Source organism: Tasmannia lanceolata, unplaced genomic scaffold (assembly GCF_043159265.1).
Source record: "Tasmannia lanceolata isolate RefF3 unplaced genomic scaffold, GAP_Taslan_0.1 ptg000008l, whole genome shotgun sequence".
Taxonomy (NCBI): Eukaryota; Viridiplantae; Streptophyta; class Magnoliopsida; order Canellales; family Winteraceae; genus Tasmannia; species Tasmannia lanceolata.
Window position 1 is genome coordinate 67318750 of NW_027518685.1, and position 20822 is coordinate 67339571.

Here is a 20822-nt window from a genome sequence, read left to right on the forward strand (position 1 = left end):
TAAAGCCCTATTTTACACAGTGATCTTTTCTTCGTACTTGGAAACTTTTAATATGAGGAAATTGAGCTCTATCAAAAGAAATTTTTACAAGGTTTATAAAGCCTTATGAAAAGAAAGTATCAAATTTTATTTTTTCAAAATTTCTACTTTAAAACAAAAAAACTAAATGTCAATTGTTTATTGTCTAGGACTAGATATATGCACCCATTGGCTACATATTACTATTTCCTCCTCTTCTTCCACTTCTGGGTTTCATTGGTAGTCGGTGGTGCAACAAACACATTGCAGGAGATGAAAAGATAGGAAAAATAATATGAGAAGAAGATGACAAAATGGTCTTTCGAACCGTGAGACACGCCAAATAGGTCAATAGTTTTTAAACTACCATTCATCCAGAAATTCAGAAACTTTGAGTAATTACTTAGTAAAATGTCTATATATATAGTGAAGCTATCTCAGCTATCACTCTAAGAGGATGTTATAGTCTAAAGAGATTGCTAGGAACAACCAACACAATCTGGGACATCCTCACAATGCAGGTGATGATTATCTAACAATAATTTATTAAAAGTTCAAGCAGTTATATTTTTTGTGCCATCCCAACCATATAATTGTTGATATGGAGTGATCAACACCATCATTTTGGGTACGTGGTTTGATCTTTGTGGTCATAAGCCATTCATTGCAAAAATATCAAATTATTAACTTAAAACTCAAGATAAAGCTTATTATTAGTTCCAACAATCATTTTCCATTACAGCTAAAGAAAAATTGTACCATTATTTGAAACAACAATTTTTCAAGTAACTGCGGAATTCTGAGAGCTTCTCGATTGACCAGTCAATATATGCATCCATAGCTCTAAAGTATTTATGCCTCCAATTTTTGTTGAGGATGAGAAAGCTGATGACTCCCCAAAATCCCAATGCATATGACATTGCCACGAATGAGTAGAAAATCATAGGATTTTCAAGAACCCTAGCATTTTTTCCCTCATCTCTAGGAGGTTGTGAAGGGATTTCCAAGGAGCAATTTCTTTCTAGTGGTGGTCCACAAAGATTTGGATTTCCCTCGTAGCTATCATTACCAAATGTGGTAAGGTGTTTCTCATAAGGGATCTTACCTGATAGGTTGTTGTAGGCGACGAAGAAAACGCCAAGTGAATCCAGTTGAGATAATTCATAAGGGATTCTCCCAACTAACTTGTTGTGAGAAAGATCCAAACTCTCCAAGCTTTTTAGGTTTTGAAAGGATCGTGGAAGATGGCCAGTTAGCCGGTTGTTGGAAAAATTTAATGAGAGAAGCTCTCCCAAGTCTCCTATTTGGAATGGAATATCACCCTCCAGCTGATTCATGGACAAATCAATTTCAGTCATCAAGCTAAAAGGAATGCCCTCGTAAAAGTAAGTTACACCCTTTGTGGTGAAAGAAGTTGAAGGCCTAGGATGAAAGAATGTACGACGTAAGAAAACATCTGAAATTTGGATTTGCTCTGTTTTCTTCCATGAACTTATGTTGTTGAGATAAGAAGGTATATTTCCAGAAAAAGAATTATTGGAAAGATCCAAGGTATGGAGGTTACTTAGTTGACACAGTTGTATTGGAATGTTTCCTCGAAATAAATTATTCCCTAAAAGAATTGATACCAATTTTGAGAGGGAGAATAACCAACTAGGAATAGTGTCGGATAGGGTATTTTTTCGCATATCAAGAATCATCAAGTAAGGGCTATTTAACAGGCCAGATGGAATTTTTCTAGTGAAGTTATTGTGGCTGGCAAATAAATATTGCAATTGTATCAAGTTAGCATCAACTGGGAGAATGTCTCCTTGCAATCTATTACTTGATATATTGAGGTAAACCAGCTGAGTGCAATTTTTGGTGAGTTGATGTGGCGTTTCTCCTGAAAAGTTGTTGGAAGATAGGTCCAATATAGATAAGAGTTCTATTTCACCCATGGATGAGGGGATCCTACCTTGCAAAATATTTTTGGATAGGTTGAAGTAATTCAATTGAGGGAAGAGTGTGCCGATGTTTGTAGGAAGTGACCAGCTTAGATTATTCTCAGAGATATCTAGAACAATGAGAAATGATATAGTGTTGTGGGTAGACTAAGGAATTGAGCCTTCGAACAAGTTACCCGTCAACGACAAGGAATCACTTGACATATTGTACAATAGCCAAGATGGGATGATCCCTTTAAGAGAGTTATGACCCAAATTTAATTCAGATAACTTAACCTGGCTAGAAAGAAAGCTAGGAATGCTACGAGTGCTATGTTTGTTGAGGTTGCAATTTTCTAAGGACAACCGCTGGAGTTGAAAAGTAGGAACCCAATATGGGTATTGGGTTTCGACTTCTAATTGGACATTGTTTGAAAGGTCAACATCTGAAAGTTGCGAGAGGTTGGCAAAACTAGAAAATGAGAACATACCCATGAACTGATTATTTGAAAGATCAATAGACTCTATCTTCGTTAGGTTGTTGAAAATAAATGAAGGAATCTTCCCTGTAACGCGATTGTCGGAGAGATAAAGCCATCGCAGGTTATGCATGCCTTCCATACATGGATAAATGCCCTCAATTGAATTGCTCCTGAGATTCAAGTAACTTAAGTTCCTTAGTTTGCATATCCCTGTAAGAATAAGACAGAGAGAAAATGGTGACAAAATTAGATTGATGTTGCAAAATGATAACGAGGAAGCCCCATTGTATGATTATGAGGCAAGATAAAATTCTTCGCTAAAAAACAAGTTTCTAATAAAATTTTATTTTTCTTTTTTTTCCAATTTATTAGTGTAAATGTAAATAGTCATATTTTGGGAAATAATATTCTCACACCTTGACTCAATGTAAGGCCTATCAAATGTAAGGATAAGATCAATCAAAGGTGGGACCCTCAAGACCACCAACTTCCTCCATTGGTTGTCTCTGTGTTGTGACTTGACTTGTGAGATCCAAAGATCTTAAAAGATGGGGTGGGAATATCATTTCCCATTTTCTTTATTAAATCTATAGTTTACTTTTCTTAAAGCGGGTAGTATTATGTCAGAAAAATAACAAAATCCTGTCAAAAAATACTTCACACATCATCATTTTGGGTGAGGAAATGCTACTGCCCCGTACCTGTTGAGATGTCGCCAGATGTGAATGTCAGATTATTCTCTGATAAATCCAGATTTTCCATGGAGGAGAGGTTGCCTAGACATGATGGAAGACTATGATCGTGAAGATTGTTATCTCTGAGACCTAGATACGTGAGTCTCTTCAAGCCACATAAACCTACAAGAAAAAACGAACAAGACGTAAAAACCCAAAACCCATTTCATTTATTACTAAACAATAAATTGCTCTCAATGCAAGGGAGAAATCTCAAAGTTTATATGACTCATATGAAAAATGCTAAAAAAAATCACCCTTAGAATTTTTTTCCCTATTGATCACTTTCTGGGCACACTTGTGCCATGTGGAGATGATCAATTCTGTTGATTTAGAAGACAGCCACAAAAGTGGCTCTTTATCATTTTTCCAATCTTGATCAGATGATCCTAAGCCTTGATTTAGTAGGTCTCACACCAAAAGCCGCTAAAGCTTTCATATTTGTATTCAACAAATAATCTTAGGGCCCGTTTGGATAGTTGATATTGTGTATTTGGATTTGGAATTGAGTTTTGAATACAAAATGAATAGATCCGGCAGCTCATGTTGAGGGAGACAGATTTGTGGATTTCCAATTACTTATTACCACAGCATATTTGGATATCTGATTTTTTTCACTGTCAGTAGCTGATTTGGAAATCCAAGGATTTGATCCGGATCCAAATCACAACACAAAAAGGGCTGCAAATGTGAGGAATCCAAATCAAAATCTTCTGGGTATCCAAATGGGCCCTTACTGATGGGATGGCCGTTGGGCGTGGTGCCAAGGCCATATGCGTTGCCTCATGATAGTTTACCATATCAAGGGCCTTGGTTACGCACACCCTTGTGCCTATGTGCAATGTATCTGATCTTGGCCTAGTATTCATCCTATGAGATTTGTTTAAGCCCTGTTTGGATTGCAGAAAAACATATGAGATTTGTTTCAGCCCTGTTTGGATTGCAGCTACTAAAGATCCCCAGATATCCTAAGGCCTATACCAAAAGCGTATTATATGCATCATCTTATCTTTGAAATTATGAGATAAGTGAAAGTGAAGAGAAAAACTACTTCAACCATCATCATTTCGGATGAGAAAAATACTATTGCCACTCCATACCTGTTGAGATGCCAAGTGGATTTCTAAGATTATTATTTGATAAAGCTAAAACTTTCAGGGACGAAAGGTTTCCTAGACATGATGGAAAACTTCGATCATCAAGTTGGTTATCGCTGAGATCTAGAGTCTTGAGTCTCTTCAAGCTGCATAAACCTACAAGAAAATGATGAAGACAAAAACATATGAGCACATTTAATTTATTACCAAAAAACAAATTCCTTTCGATGCAAAGGAAAAAAATCAGATTTCTTAAAAGAAAAAAGCTAAAAAAGTGATTCTCAGGCCTTGTTTTCTTTTGGATTAAATCAATCAAAGGTGTGACTCTCATGACCACCAACTTCCCTGCGATGATTTGTTACTTTTGCCAAGAGACATGATACTAGGTTCTTTAACCAACCCTCGTTTTAAGGTTTCCAAAAAAAAGAAGTTAACTTTGTTTTATTATATTTTCATAGTCTACGAGATAAATAGTCATTATCAATTCTTCGCATCCTTGAAGACATATAACTTCCTGGGCTCACATCCTGGGCCCTCCACTTGTGCCCTGTGGACGTGATCTGTTTCGTTAACTAACTGGCGAACATAAACCTGGCACATTATTGTTTGCCCAACCTTGATTGAATGATCCTAGCACTTGAGTATTAGGCTTCGTTAAGGTTTTCTCTATCAGAAGCTAAAGCTTTGATTATTTATAGCAGTTAATTGGGTGAATGGGATGTCCATTAGGAACGGGACTAGAACCATATGGGTTTTCCTCATCATGTTTCACCAGATCAATGATCTTGATTCCACACCCTTGTCCCTATGTATGACATGATGTTGACGCTAGGCTTGATCGTAAGACTCATTTGAGGTTTTGTTTGAGCGATGTTTTATTTAAGGATCAGTCACAAAAGGCTAACCTGCTAATTTTCTCTTATAAATACAATACCTCGATTATATGAAGTCTACCTTAGGGATGTCCTCCTACTTATGTGGAAGGAGGGAAATCTCATCTCATACAAAACATGAAGTATTAGTGTCAGATCTTTTCTTCTAGTATTGATGCAGAGTTTGTTCCATGCTACAAGACTGCGATACAGGCACTATGGTTGTAGAATTTTATCACAAGGCTTGGAGTCGTGCACTCATATCTCTAGGCTACATGTTATTTATTGGGATAATGCTACAGTAGGTTTCTTCTCTAAGGAGAAAGAAGAGTGACAATGACAATAAGCATAATTACTTAAAGTATCATATTGTTAGGGAGAGCGTTAGGGATCATCATTTGGGTATTAAGTAGGGGTGGACATGGTCCGGTTTGGTTCGGTTTTGGGCTAAACCCATGACCGAACCATATATAATCGGTTCCCTGAAATTGGAACCAGAACCGAACCATATGTGTGGAACCAAACCGAACCAGAATCATATATAATCGGTTCAGTTCTGGGTTTACCCAACCTTCACCAATGGCCCTGTTTATATATGAATTACAGGCACTAACAGTAACAGTAACAGGCGCAAATTTGGGCAATGCAAAACTTATATGAAGTATGAAGAAGTACAAACAAGTGGGATAATCATGCACAAATTTTGGCAATGCATGAAGCCATGAACTACAAATTTGGGTAATAATAAGGCCCTAATATTCAAAGCAAACAATCCCTAATATCCAAAGCAAAAATCATATTAAACCAATTCGGTTCTCGGTTCCGGGATCCCAAACCCAGAACCGAACCGAATTTGCACCGGTTCCCGGATTTCTGAACCGGAACCGAACCATATAGAAATGGAACCAAACCGAACCGAACCAAACCAAATGTGCCGGTTCGGTTCGGTTCCTAGGTTCGAACCGGAACCATGTCCACCCCTACTGTGAAGCACATATACATTGTGATGATAGCCGCAGACCAAGTGACAAAGAAAGGCTTCCATACATATCACATAAGGGGCATGTAGAGCATATGGGATTGATTAGTTCATTTAGGCCCTGTTTGTTTTGGATTTTAAGAATAGTTTGTGAGTCCCAAACTGATTATTGGACTCAAAATTACATTTAATTTTTAGTCCAGCAATCAGTTTTGAACTCACAATCAATTCTCAAAATCTAAAACAAACAGGGCCTTAGTGTTTGATCGCGATTACGAGACACTTTTAACTTTAATGTTGAAACTAAATTTGATGATTTGTATCATAGGTAAAGTTTATACATTTGGATATAGTCAAAGGAAGATTAACCACGAGCACAACATAAAGTTGGAATGGAATGGATATTAGTTAGTCTTATCATAAAGAGTGCACCACATTAAGTACTCATAAAAGGAAATCATTATTTCCGTGATATATGGAATGTAATGCTCATTATTTGGGTATTTGCTACCATGATCTATATATTTAGTTCTTTTTACATGAATGTATATTTTCCCTGAAAGACTAGACTAAAGAGATTATTTGTTGAAGGAAATGATGTATGCCCATACTTCAGAAATTTAAAGTGTCCAGAGCCCGGTCTTTTTTTACCCAGAACATAGCAGTGTCAATATGGACCGCTGGGAGAATGCTGGAATAATCTCTCGTGAGATCTAATAGGGTAGCCGACATTGCCACTTAGATTTTTTATTAATCCGTGTTTAGGATTTTTGCTAAAATGGATTTTAGATAAATTAAAGATTAAATCTATTAGAAGTTCAACTTTAAGAAGGAAGGTGTGTTTCACTAGGAGGGTTAACCCTAATCTCTTTTATTAATATGGGTTTTTGATTGATGGGAGCAAGAGACATTCAGATCTCAGGATTTTATGATAATTTTTCTTTGATATACCAAAGGTAAGGCCAAAGATTCTATTGATCTGAGCATCATAACTTGACTATATTGCAAAATCATTCCAGTGATCAACAATACTCAAAGATAGGAGCATTTTCAAAAGTAGCACATATCATAAAGCAATGTCAATATGATCATCATGGCAAGAGGTACGATCAATTTTCCACATTTTTTATTTGACTTAGATACTAACACAAATTTCTATATCACTTCTATGAAAAATGCTAAAAATGTCACTCACACCCCGGTTGTTTGAAGCTAAATTTCGATGGTTCTAGATTTCGCAACCCAGGTTTGACCGGCATCGGAGGCCTTATTAGAGACAAGACTGGAGATACTAAGCGAGCCTTCCCTGGGCCTTTTGGTATCAAGGAATCTAACAAAGCGGAAGTGAGGGCTGCTTTCCAAGACATCAGACTGGTGGCATGGTTTTAAATTTCAGCCGAAGTTTCGGAATTCGGCCAAGACCGAAACAAAATTCACAATGAGTCATTTGTTTTACACGGTTTCATTGAAATTCCAAAATTTCATTTTCATGCTTATTGACAAGATTTCCACCCAGATTTTAAATATTCCCATCAAAATTTTAAAGATGTCCACCAAAATTTCCACATAAATTGTCGAAAAGTCCACCAAATTTGCAGAAATTTTGTAAGCCCAATGGTTCAACGATCACCCCTGTTTTGATTGATCCCAAACCCAAATTGATTGAAATTTATAATCTAATGATTCGCTTGTTAGTATTGTGGATTAAGTTCAGGTCAATATGAGATTACTCCACAAGCAACTCAAATGGAAAGTCTCATGACAAGCACATCAAGGAGTGACAAGATCCTTCTTCTTTGGTCGATCATATTTCCTCCATTGAGAGTTTTATAGTTTTCCATTGAATTTATTCAGAGAATAAAAAAACAGAGCATCACACATTGCTCTGTCTCCATTGTTTTTTTTCCTTGGATCATACCAGGAAAACCATCCCCGTCACAAGAACTGCAGCTTATTAGGATACTTGAGGAATTCTCTTTGTTTTCATTAGACTTAGAGTTTTAGAGATTTAGCAATTGGAGGAGAGCCTCATTGTTCGATTCCATAAGTGTTCTTTTTCGCTTTGTTCTAGACGTGCAATCCATTCGGTCATCTCTTCTTTCATTGCTGGACTTCATCTCTGAGATCTTTCCTCATAAAGATCTAATAGATCAAAATAGAAAATGAAGGAATCTTTTTTTTTGAAATGGGAAAAAATGAAGGAATCTATTCATGTTTTTCATGCAATTTTGAAAGCCTTCCTTGAACAGAATTGAAATGGGGAAAGGAGTCATCTAGGAGGCAATAAAACCACTGTGTTTTTATACTACTTCATGGCATATAATTCGTCTTTGGGAAAACTGATCATTCGTCTTAATGGAATACAGAGTGCTAACTGTTAACAACAAGTATTGTGGATCCTATACTTATTATCTTCTTACTCTCTACAAAACAACAAATCCACTTGATCTTAAAGGATTCAACTTTTGTTTCTTATATTCTAGAAGACACAGAAACAGAGTACCACCGACACTCTGTTTTTGAGAAAATTCTATGCTTTTTGGTTGTTCGATCCAAACAGGTATTTGAGAATTGGTATTGATGAACCTTTGATCCATTTTGAGCTGGAAGGAGAAAAGACAGCGTGCTATGTTATCATGAAAATCAACTATGTGGAGTTTGAGCTGCCACATGCTTGTTGTATCCTGGCTTGAGGCGATAGCTTTCTGAAGCTGAGCTTCGGTCCACCTGAATAGAAAGGCATTCCGGATCTACAAGTTCCGGCTCTCCACTCTGGAATTCTACAAGTTCTAGGTCCTATTGCTCATTCTCTCTGATTTGTATTTTTCCCCTCCAATACTTGGGTTCAAGTGCTAGATCTGAGTTTCCTAGAACAGGAGAACTCAGAGCTGAAGGTATTCAGTTACCAATTTGATACTTCTTAATATCTTCTCTAGATCTACTTCTCCTCTTCACAATAAACTCGAACCAGTTCAGAGAGTGAAGGAAACCTCGCCGAACTCCAATTTAGCTAGCTATTGTCAAACAACAAGTGAGTGGATTTGGCCAAATTGAGTTTACTAAGGAGCAATCATTGGAGGAGTTTGTTTCAACCTGGAGCTTGCAAATCTGAGATTGCTTTGCATCTTCCATCACTGAAACACAACTGAATCTCAAAGAATCAAAAGTCCTTGGTTAGAAGAATCTTCAATCTGAGCAGTAGTATACATTCGTGAGCATTAATTTCACAAAGAATATAGTGATAGCGAAGCCTCAGCCTGACCAGAGTTCTAAAACTCATTATGAAGAGTGAGTAGATCGAACTTCATCACTGTTGTTGAAAGCTTTGCATTTAGATCCAAGTCTTGAAGATCAGATCTTCAGAGTTTTCCGCTAATCTTTGGGAACTAGTATGACAATTTGATCTAAACGTGGCAATCTACATCAATTGATGTGTATACAATGAGCAAGTTGATGATAGATTCTTGTGTGGAGACAGGGGAGTTTGACACACAAAGTGAGATTTGTGAGGATAGTGGTACACAACTTGAGATTTGGGAGGATTGTCAGTCTGACGTCATAGATACAAGGAACACTTCATAGAGGATGATGGAGAATGGATGGCATTTGTAGAGGATGACCATATTGTGCCCAGGGGTGTGGGCAGTGGACGGCCTGGATCTTGAGATGACAAGGGACCATTTTGACTTAATAGAGCTTTTCATGCACGATCCTTTTCTGGATCATGATAGAACATTATGGCAAAAACATTTGATTCGTGAGGATAGCCTTGGGACATAAAACTTACTTGAAATTCAAGATGGAGATAAAGACAAGGCACTATCAGAAGTACCCAGGTGGTGCGATACACCATTGACAACGAGGCAAGGTGTTGACACAGATCGGCCCCGGGCGAAGGGCATCCTAGAACCTGTGTCGAGTCTGCCTGGAGAAAGACGTGAGCTTTAGGGAATGCCCTTTTGAAGGTGGAGAGTTTGAGGAGCGCGGGTTTCTTTTTAGCATAGAGTAGTCGTATTTTTACTTTCCTTTATGCGTACAGGGGGTTAAATGTAGATTGTCAATGTTGTCATATGAGAGGCAATATCGGGTAGAAAGGATGGTAGGGCATAGTCGGTTGGGAGGACTGATTGTTAAAAGTGAAAGCACAAGAACACACCATGTGTCACTCAATTGGGAGCTTAGAGAAGGCGAGAAGGGGGGGCTTTGGGCAAGAAGGGACCACATGATTGGGAGCCTTATAAGAAGCCATGTGGCATGCCACCTCAGCAAGCCAACTGGCTTGAGCTGTCATAAGATGGCAGCAGCTTCTAGTAGACTTCTCTTCCTCTATAAATAAAGGAGAGGAGTTTCATTTTTGGCAGTTTTCAAAGGTAATCAGTCCCACGCTAGTAAAATTTATCTTTCATGTCAACTTTGAATCTGCAAGGGTCTTTCCCATCTCATGTCATCTCTATGCTCAGATGACAAGTGAAGAGAAATTAAGGAATCTCCTTTAACTTCCACCTACTAAATCAGTTCTGCATCCATAGTGATAAGATCCGATCATTTCCCTAAGCGGTCAGTGGGCCAAGAAAAATAGAAACATGTTCTTTCATGAGTTGAAGTTAACGTTCTGTTTGAAGTGTTTCTTTTCGGCCGATCGGTTCTGAGTTGTTATTGATAAATCCTCATTCATTACAATGTTCCAAGATAGAGTGTGATGTTTCTCTAAAAATTAAACTTGATTTTTTACCTAAAACACCTCAGTCTATAGAGATCAAAGTTTTTCAGCTTAAGACCCATTTCCTACTCACCTGTTCCACATCACTAATTCTAAATGTAAAAAATCTACTATTTGATTTTTTCACACTACTCCAACAAACACAGAAATGAAATGGCAAAATGCAGAATACCAGGTAAGTCTCCTTTCAAGTTATTCGTATAGAAGAACAATGCTTGCAATGCAGAGAGCTTGGTTAGCAGACACGGTGGAAGTGCTTCAAAATTGTTGTAGCTAGGATTCAAATATAGTAGGTTTTTCAAACCACATAATCATGCAAGAAATGAGCAAGTTATAGTGAAAACAAGCTTTTTACAAATGAGAAACAAAGAAGAAAAGAAAAGAAGATGTTTCATGCAAATCATAAACGTGATTCAATTACTATCTAAGGCATGTCGTTAGAATATGATTCTATCGACTGTTTGTAAGATTCGATCTAGACTCTATACCTGACAAGGATTGGCTGCTTTGTTTTAGCATATTTCCCCAAGGATTCAACGTCTTTAAGTTTTTCATTTGAATGAACCCAGCAAAAGGAAGAGACGATGAGAGAGTGAGGTGCTGATGACTATATTTCCTCCCCTTTTATAATAATACTAAAACATATATGGGCCTCATGGCAGGAATGATTGTTGGATACCGCTGCTTTCAAATTACCATTTGTCCATTGTTGTTTTTGTTCTTTTTTCCTTTTGGAGAATTCTAGAAAAATATATAGACGGTGAATCCATTTTAGGTATTTGTTGAACTAAAAGAAAAACCTGATTTGCTAAACATCCATCAATATCTTTGAATTGCCTAAGAAAAGAGATTGAGGGTTTTTATGCAATTTGAGGAAGGATTTTATAAAATTGGAGGAAACAAGTATTACCTTCTGGCATAACCCAACCACCGATCTTATTAGAAATCAAATATAGTGACTCCAATTCTTTGAATTGGGCAAACAGAGTAGCATTAGGATACCACACTCCAAACGAAGGATCCCTTTCATATTCAAGGTTGATTCCTATCACGCGAGATGAAGAAGTAGAGCATGATATCCGATCACGATCCCATTGACAGCAATCCTCTCCAACCCAATCTTGGAAGACAGAATAAGTAGTATTATTTGGATAGTCGTTGATGGAGTCTTTCAATTGTAAGGGAGCTTTTCTCTCTTCCTCCAAACATGCTTGGCCCCTGTAAAAGCAGCAACACACACTCACAAACCACAACACCCCAACAATACTATACGCGTGTAAACCCCTCATATTTTTAGCAAGTTTATCTCCAAACTAAAAGCTCGGTTGTAGTTTCACTCTATATGAAGAGAAGGAAAGGTGGAAGGTGTAAGGATCCAAAGTCTTTCCAGTCTTCGCCACCTCACCGTTCATAAATCTGGACCGTCCAAATGTCTAAAGTAGAAGCTGAGCTCACAAATAAGGGAAAAACGTCTCATAAAGAGTGAGACCCACAACTATGACAGGAAAGGTCGTCTCTTTTTCTATCCGTCTAACATGGGAGGGAGAGACAAGAGAATACTTCCATTCCACGAATTTGTCACGCGTGGTGGCCGGCAGGCGGATCCCTGAGTGGGCCCAACTACCGGACCTCGTCGTCAAAGAAACTACGAAACCTCTTGCTTTTTCCATGTCCGTGGAAAATTGCGAAAAGAGTAGCAGGGGGGCCCACAAGCCTACTTTATTCGTTTTTTCCTGAATTAAATTATTGAATATGATGAATAGGTGGATCCCACAAAGAAAAAACGATGGTCTTGATTGCTCGATCATGACTTGCACTCTTGGTTTCGGCCAGTAAGGTGTGAACACGTGAGATTCCATTTCCTAACATTATCAGATTGGAATGACTTTTTATATAATGCTTCGGAGTAGTTATGCCTTATTTATCTTTTATTTATTTTTTAAAAACAAATAGTTGAGCCGAAGTTTGTTTACAGATTTATGAGGAATGATAGATGCAAGGGCGGCCTTGCATAAAGAGCCCTTGATTGCATCACATCATTTTTTATTACCGTCCAAATCGGTTGATTGAAAAAAGTAAATTCTGTTCTACTTAATGATTTGGGTCAAATCAAGGGACCTTTCCAGCTCTTTATGCAAGGGCGTCCTTGCATCTATCATTCCTCCAGATTTAAATAATTGGTTTGGGTCACCTTAATGTCGTCGTTCTGTTGATCCGGGGTTAGGATTATTGAGGCACAACATATTTATGTTATGGTAATCCATATGAAGGGTTTGGATCTTTGAACAAAGCGGGACCGACTTTTAAAAAAAAATACTCATATCTAAGCACAGACATCATATTAAAAATTTAGAACTATGTTTTCATAATAAATTCCCTATTTGTTGAGTTATACAAAATTTGTATGGGGCAGAGCAAAACAAGTGCCAGCTAGCAGATGTATTTAAAGGGAAAGGTATTTTAGGTTTTTTAATTCCTTATGGTTAGATTTTAACTTTTAATAAAATTCAATAAGTACTATTTTATAAAAGATTTAGCCAGGTATTCCCTCGTTGATGGCTTATGACTAGTAAAAGCATATGGGACCCAACTGAAAATGACAGAACATCTCCTGTGGACGACTCTCACTCCTATGAAAAGGATAAGAGAAGGGCGATGCTAAATTTGCACCCCTTGTAGGATGATTCGCACCCCTATTTCACGTAAAAAAAAGTGTTATATTCTACCAGGAGGTGTGAATTTATCATCTCCCAAAAGATCGAAAAATCTTAATTTGTGGGACCTATCTTGGATGGAAGATTATGAGTAATTGAGACGGTTGCGTCTAGTGTGGAGTGCGGGTCGGATTGTATTTAATGTCTTCTAGTGAAAAAGCAGTCTTGTTGATAGAGATTTAAATAATTAAAATTTAATAGGGTCTTCTAGTGAAAAAGCAGTCTTGTTGATAGAGATTTAAACAATTAAAATTTAATAGTCGATGTTGTGTCATATACGCCACATGACCATCCCAATCACTCGTTAGTAAGTCTATCATTACATTCATTGAAAACAGGCCCACATGACTCAAAGTAGCCTCCACGGTATCTAAAATCCAAGATATATTTTGGGTATGATCAAGAGAGTTTAATTATTTCGTTTACCTTCCAATTTGATTTTTTAGGCAGTTTAGCAATTGGAGTTAGGGAGGAGTGGGGTCGGTTCGAATTTGATTTTTTAGGCCATTTAGCGAATGGAGTTAGGGGGGAGTGGGGTCGGTTTGACTTTTTATTCTTATTACTTTTCTCAATTTCAATGAGCATGGGTTGCCGTCTCTCTCTCTCTCTCTCTCTCTCTCTCTCTCTCATCTACTTTCTTTTTCTCATTTTCCATTATGAGTTTTTATATGTTGCCCGACCGTCAAGCAGCATAAAAAATGTACCGCCCTTGATCTTTGATCCAACAGCAGCCCACTCTTTAAGAGGTTGCTGTTGGATCAAAGATCAAGGGTGGTACTTTCGAAGTACCACCTTGACGCTACTTGACGGTCGGGCACCATATAATTTCTCTTCCATTATATTTCTCTCATGAAAAGAACACCTCACCAAATGTCTATGCCGTGCCATATACTCCATATGACCATCTCAATCACTCATTACTAGGTCTCAATCACTCCAATCTGTGGGACCCTCTAGGGAAGAATGGCACCCCTCGATCTCCACATCCTTACATTCAGAGTGAGTTTGGTTGCACAAAAGCAGGGGAGGCTTAGGGATATTGCTTGGCATCCGGGTGTCATGTCAGCAAAATTCTTCATTCTTGGTTGCAATATAGCATTGAACTCCTTGGAGACTCCCTAACATGTCGCCTGGGTAATTATTGCATGTATGTTGATATGACATTCTTGTGCATTGTAACATACAAGAATTTTGCTTGTAGATGTGGCTCTTGGCTTCAGGTTAGTGGTATAACTGTAAGTGTATTTTCGAAGTAAAAGTGTTTTGAAAAGGTTTTATATATAAAAGTGCATTTGGTTTGTAAAAGTTGGGGTGCTTTGGAAAAGAGGTTAAAACCGCTTTGGGGGGATAGGCCCACATTGGATGTTCAAAGAGTTGAAAAAGGGTATATATAGCGTTATCCACTTCTCTCTATTGTTTTGTTGCACAACAGGTGGACCCACGACACGGTGCAATGCACCATCCGCACGCGCGGTGTGGTCTGTAGGCGCTCTTTTGGTGCACTTCGCATCATCGCTACGAGCGACTGGAGAGTTTAAAATTTACCAAATTTGATATGAGCCGTCTAATAAAGACTAGTTGATCGGTTGGATTGACAATGGATCGGTCGTGTAGGTGGCCGAATGAACCGTTGGATCGATCAAGGTCCCACTCGGTCGGGTTGGGGGTGGTCGATCTTTTGGTCCAACACCCTCCAACGGCTAGTGCTTGAGTGGGTGCTATCAAAAGCTTCAGATCGTGGTGTAACGGCTAGTGGGTGATAAGGTGTGATGAGGACTGTTGGATTATGTCCCGTCACGTCCTAACGATCAAAAGCCAAAGGGTGCAATCCACACTGTGGATCATTGATCTAGCAGTTAGAGGGGAGGACGGAGGTTTTACACAAACCAATAATCACTCCAAGATTGCTCTGGACTATAGAATTGTGGATTGGCGCGATCTAACGGCCAAATTTCAACATGCTTTTAAAAGGTGACCTTGTAGGGGTGCAAATCAAACAAAAAGGGAGTAGATAACAACCTTTGAAATAAAATACAAAAATTACAATTGTGAGACTTGAGTTCGAGTAAATCCATAGCCAAAATTACTCTCTTGGAAGTTTATCAACTTTGTTCTTTGCTTTCTTTTCACAAATCCATTCTAGTGTATTGTTTTATGTAGAAACAGTAACCGGTGTCTCAAATACTTGTTTATCCAAAGGTGATTTAGAGTTTGTTTCCGCTTTAGTACAAAGCGTCAACAAACATTAGATATAGATAACACCGGTGGGGGCGAATATTATCATCTTAAGGAAAGCGACAATGCGCTTTGAAGCATCTCTTTCTTTTCCATTTCCCACCATCACCACCAACATATTTTCTCCAACAATAACTACTCAATAGGGAGGAGACAAACATTTGATTTACCTAGAATTTACCTCCTAGAATAGTGATATGTAGTGCTTGGTTGCCAACCTTGTAGAGTAATGGGAGGGGTGTCATTACTAGTATAAAAAGGAAAGAGAGAGCAAGAGATAAAGAGAAAAAGAATTATTCTCCGAGCCAAAATCCACCTCTTTGAGAAATTTGGCATGAAAGTTATAAGGAGGGGAGATGGATGCCATGTCACCAGACATGGCTCGGAAGGTATAAGGGTGGGATATGGATGCAATGTCACTAGACATGCAATAATAATCTAAGAATCTTGTATTGTAGTATCCAGAGATTTCGAAGCTACATTGGCAACCAAACAAGAGATTTTGCTAATGTGGCACCCAAATACAAAGTAAAACCCCTAAACTATCCTGGCTTTGTGCAATCAAACACACCCAAAAAGGTGGAATTTCGCTTTAAATTTCTTGAGAGCAGTGCTTTCTCTCTCTCTCTCTCTCTCTCTCTATGCATTGGTAATGACACCCCCTCCTTATTCCCCTACTCTCCGAGCCTATGCTGCGCAACCGAAAACTTTCAACGACTATTCTTCGAGGTAATTCCAGGAAAATCCAATGCTTGTCTCCTCCATGTTGACTACTTATTCCAAAACTCTCCAAGTCCATGCCAAGCAACCAAACAGACCCTCATAGAAAATAGTTCCACTAATTAGCATTTTTGAATCATTTAAAGAAATAGATAAAGTTGCATGTATGTTAGAAATGTATTTTACTTGTCCATCCAGCAAACAATTCAAGGTTGTCCGTGTGGGATCTGAAAACCAAGACAATCAAGATAATCTCTCTATGGCATGCTACACACTCCACATGACAATCTCAATCACTCTTGGAAAACACTTCAAAACGGGATCTTGTGCCAAAAATAAATCAGGGATGAGAATAACCAAAGGATTTGGATATTTTTACCCTTTTTCTTTTGGATTTGTGGGGATACACGCTCTCTCTTTTTGTCTCTTGAGCACGTGTAACAATAGAGGATCTTGTGCTTTTTTCAGCACGGATCCCGTCTTGCTAGGAACCCCCATCACTTTTTATATTGCCTCTCAGCATAGGTGAGGGGTGATAGTCTCAATAACTAGCATCTGGTGTATCCCATATTTTTTAAGGGTAGTGATATTTTCACACCCCCTTCTAGTGTTTAAAAAAGTTGTCCTAAATACACATGAAAGAGTGGCCAAGGACAAAAAGGGGGTGAAAATATAATTTCCCAAAATAATTGTGTAAAGAAACTATGAAGATTACACGTGTTATAAATTAGACTAATATTAAATCTCACCTCGGTCAATCTAGAGGGTCATATTGTCATAGGCCCACCTTGGCATGTAACCATCCCAAAGTACGTAGAGCCAATGACCGTAACCATCTGATTAAGACCGTACAAATGGCCGTCAAAAAAGAAAAAGAAGCAAAGATCCATATTTAGTTGACAAAAGTGTACTTTTGGAATGGCAATTTCGTGGACATGTAAGAAACTCTAATTACTGCAAATTTCAAAAGTTGGTTGAAACTCTAGCAAAACTCTAGCAAAACTATCCATATGCCATAATTTGAGGCCTATATATTGCACTCAAATCAATAAGTAGATATAAAAGACAATTCCATGTACAACAAAATTCAGAACGTTGTACAAGAGAATTCAACGTATAAGAGCATTCCTTCATCCTTCCAGGATAGAAAGTGCCTGCGTTCTTCTGGAACAGAGTTAAATAACACTCGATCTTTATAAATGTTTCCCCATTTTTGGAATGTGAATTGTAGAAAAAAAAATCTTAGGAGTAGTCACTACAACAATAAGCTCATATTTAGTTATATCTCTAAGTATATTTGCCGTGTTTTTCATAGTAAATTTCCATTATTACATTAGGAATCTGAGTTTCCTTAAATTTCAATTCCTTGGGCAAGATCCATATACTAGTTTAGATTTTTTTTCCGCTTACATTGTTCCTCATCCTTCGAATTCCAGAGTCTGAGTTTCCTTAAATTTCAATTCCTTGGGCAAGATCCATATACTAGTTTAGATTTTTTTTTCGCTTACATTGTTCCTCATCCTTCGAATTCCAGAGTTGGATATTGAGGCTAAGCTCTAGATCTTGGGAATTCCTGTTTGAATCATGTTTATAAGGGCAGGACAGACTCCTAAAAGGGAGGATAGACTCCTATTCTTTATAAGGATAGGACAGACTCCTAAAGTCTGTCAAGGTAGGATAGACTCCTAAACTTTGCAAGGGTAGGACAGACTCCTAAAGTCTGCAAGGGTAGGACGGCTCCTAAACTTTGCAAGGGTATGATAGAATCCTATGACTCTATGACAATAGAACAGAATCCTATGACTCTATGAAAGTAGGACAAAATCCTAACTCTCTACGATAGTAGGACAGAATCCTACTGAAGAACTGACTCCTAACTAGAGGGTAGACTCCTATTCTATTGGGCTGACTCCTAGTCTATAAGCTCTAAAGAGAGTGCTAACTAGACTAAAGCAAGTCTCCTAGAAGAAGAGGAGACAAAGAAGGGGTGCTAGTGAGACTGAGCAAGTCTCCTAGACACAGAGATTGGCTCCAAGTATCCCTATCATTGCCCTTGCAATGATAAATAGGATAGGGCAACTAAAAGACTAAGCTAGTCTTTAACTTAGTTAGGGGTGCAAGTTATGAGACTTGGATAGTCTCCTAAAGGAGGGTACTTTTCTAATGAGACAGGGCTTGTCTCCTAAAGAGTAACTTACTATAGAGACAAAGCATGTCTCCTATAGGGGGCTCTAGATGACTCTTTCATTGTCCTAAACCAATTGGAAAGACTAACAGATATCTTGGATAAATCCTAAACCAAAGTAGACTTCATAGGACAACTAAGAATTCGAGGAAGGATACAATTAACTTGAAAAAGATGAACAAATTACATATTATTGCCTTAGATATAATAACATCATTATGAAAGTTAGAGTAAATATTGCTCTATTTTGATAACTACCACATGTTATCCAATCCAATGAGTATACACATGCCTGTATATTCTTTTGAAAAACCTCCTGAAAAAGAAATACATGGAACACCCAAAACATGCCTCAAGTTCCTAAAGAAAAGTAAACACATGATTTCAATGAAATGTACAACTGACCAATAATCATCAAATAGACACATTTTCCTCAGACCCCCTAAAGTTTAAATATTTATACAGATTTCAAAAAAAAATGTAAACATCATCTACCTTAAATGACAAATGATAACTAGTTTTACAAAACAAATGAAATGAAACTAACTCTAATTGAACAGAATCTGTTTGCAAAAGAGAATGCGGATAAGATATAATAAAATCAATGGTCTAAACCATTCATTTCTATAGAATGAAGAAGGGTAATACTTTACACAGACAATATGAACATATTATCATGACATACCATGGATGATTAAATTGGAACAAGTTAATAGAAAGGAAATCACATATAATTTTAATTCACAACAATCATGGAACAAATTGAATATAATAGGTCAGATATACCCTCCCAAATCATCTATCCATCTATCCAATTGAAGAATTTGTCATTCAAGCAACCTAAATTCCATTCAAGTAGTCCTCTACACATATGGAGTCAAGAACACAAGCCAATATTTCTATAAATGTCTCTCTTAATTATGGCTAATGTTTTAGGCATTTCACCTAGTGCGAACTTAAAGTCATCAGTTAGCATGCAAATTCTGTGATAAAGTTGCTGTAATAAAGTATATATCCATTTAAGAACAGGCCAATTTCATGCATTTATTAAAACTATAGCTGTTTCCAACCAACTGAAGCTTGTAAACTTCCTGCCACCACAAGTAGTATGTTAAACGGATCAACAAGGCACACAAATTTTACACCTTCTTTATTCATCTTGACAGCTTTACAAAGACCAAGGTTACGGTGGTTAACTGTTGAATTAACAAAAAGGAATACAAACAACAGATCAATTTTAGCCCATTCACTCAAGGAAGCAGAGGAAGAGGTCTCAACCAAATCTCAATTGAAAGCCATTTCCCAAAACATATTAACAGCTTGAATGAAATAAAAAAACTCAATGCTTTAATAGTCATCAAATACCCTGGAACTCGCCTATATATCACAAAGGAATATGACCCAATATGTATACCATGAACTTTTAGTTAGTTTTATTTCAACCTTACTTCAAGGCTTGATGAACTAATAAGACACAAAACTGTATAACCTATTGAATTAAGAATATTATTCACTCATCACATATCATGAAAATGCTACCCTTTTTTTTTAGGAAAAATACGTGCATTGAATACCTTCATATCAAAGTAACTCATGTAAAAAACAAGGAAACCTAAAGTAATCATGAAAATTTTCAACTAATCAACATTTATCTTATATCCATAGGATGTGTGAAAGATTATGAAATAAAGGATTTTGTATTACATATTCAACTGAAACTAGGAAAATTACCATAGAAATAAAGAGAGCTTATCATTTTCAGATATCCATCTCGGTAATTTTTATTTGAAACATCACACAAACAACAATACATTCCAGTAACTTAATTCAAACAAAATCATAAGTTCAAAGCTTTGTCTTCTAGTATATTCTGGGAGAACTTAATAAGAAAAATTACAAGTCAAAATACCGGCTTCTATCACATTTATGAAATAATAAAAAAAATGCTGTTGGTTTAATCTCTAACTAGTTGCAGACCCGTGTGATGCACGGAGCGAGGAGCAAAATATGCTTTAAAACTATTTTAAAAAACAAAATGCATTCTTAAAAAGATCCATGAGGATAAATGTTGACAAACCTATAAAAATAAAAGAAAGAAAAACTAAATGTACAAACAATTTAGTAATTAAAAAACAAAAGAA

The 20822-nt window shown here is 37.3% G+C and overlaps 1 protein-coding gene across 1 annotated transcript; it reads right to left on the minus strand.

Annotated features, from left to right (window-relative positions):
• Positions 1-2111: 2111 nt before the first annotated feature.
• Positions 2112-3187, minus strand: LOC143883241 (receptor-like protein 1). Its single transcript, XM_077386589.1, has 2 exons — positions 3127-3187; positions 2112-2635 (listed from the first exon to the last, which is right to left on the minus strand). The coding sequence occupies exons 1-2, from the start codon at positions 3185-3187 to the stop codon at positions 2112-2114; spliced, it is 585 nt and encodes a 194-aa protein (XP_077242704.1).
• Positions 3188-20822: the final 17635 nt, after the last annotated feature.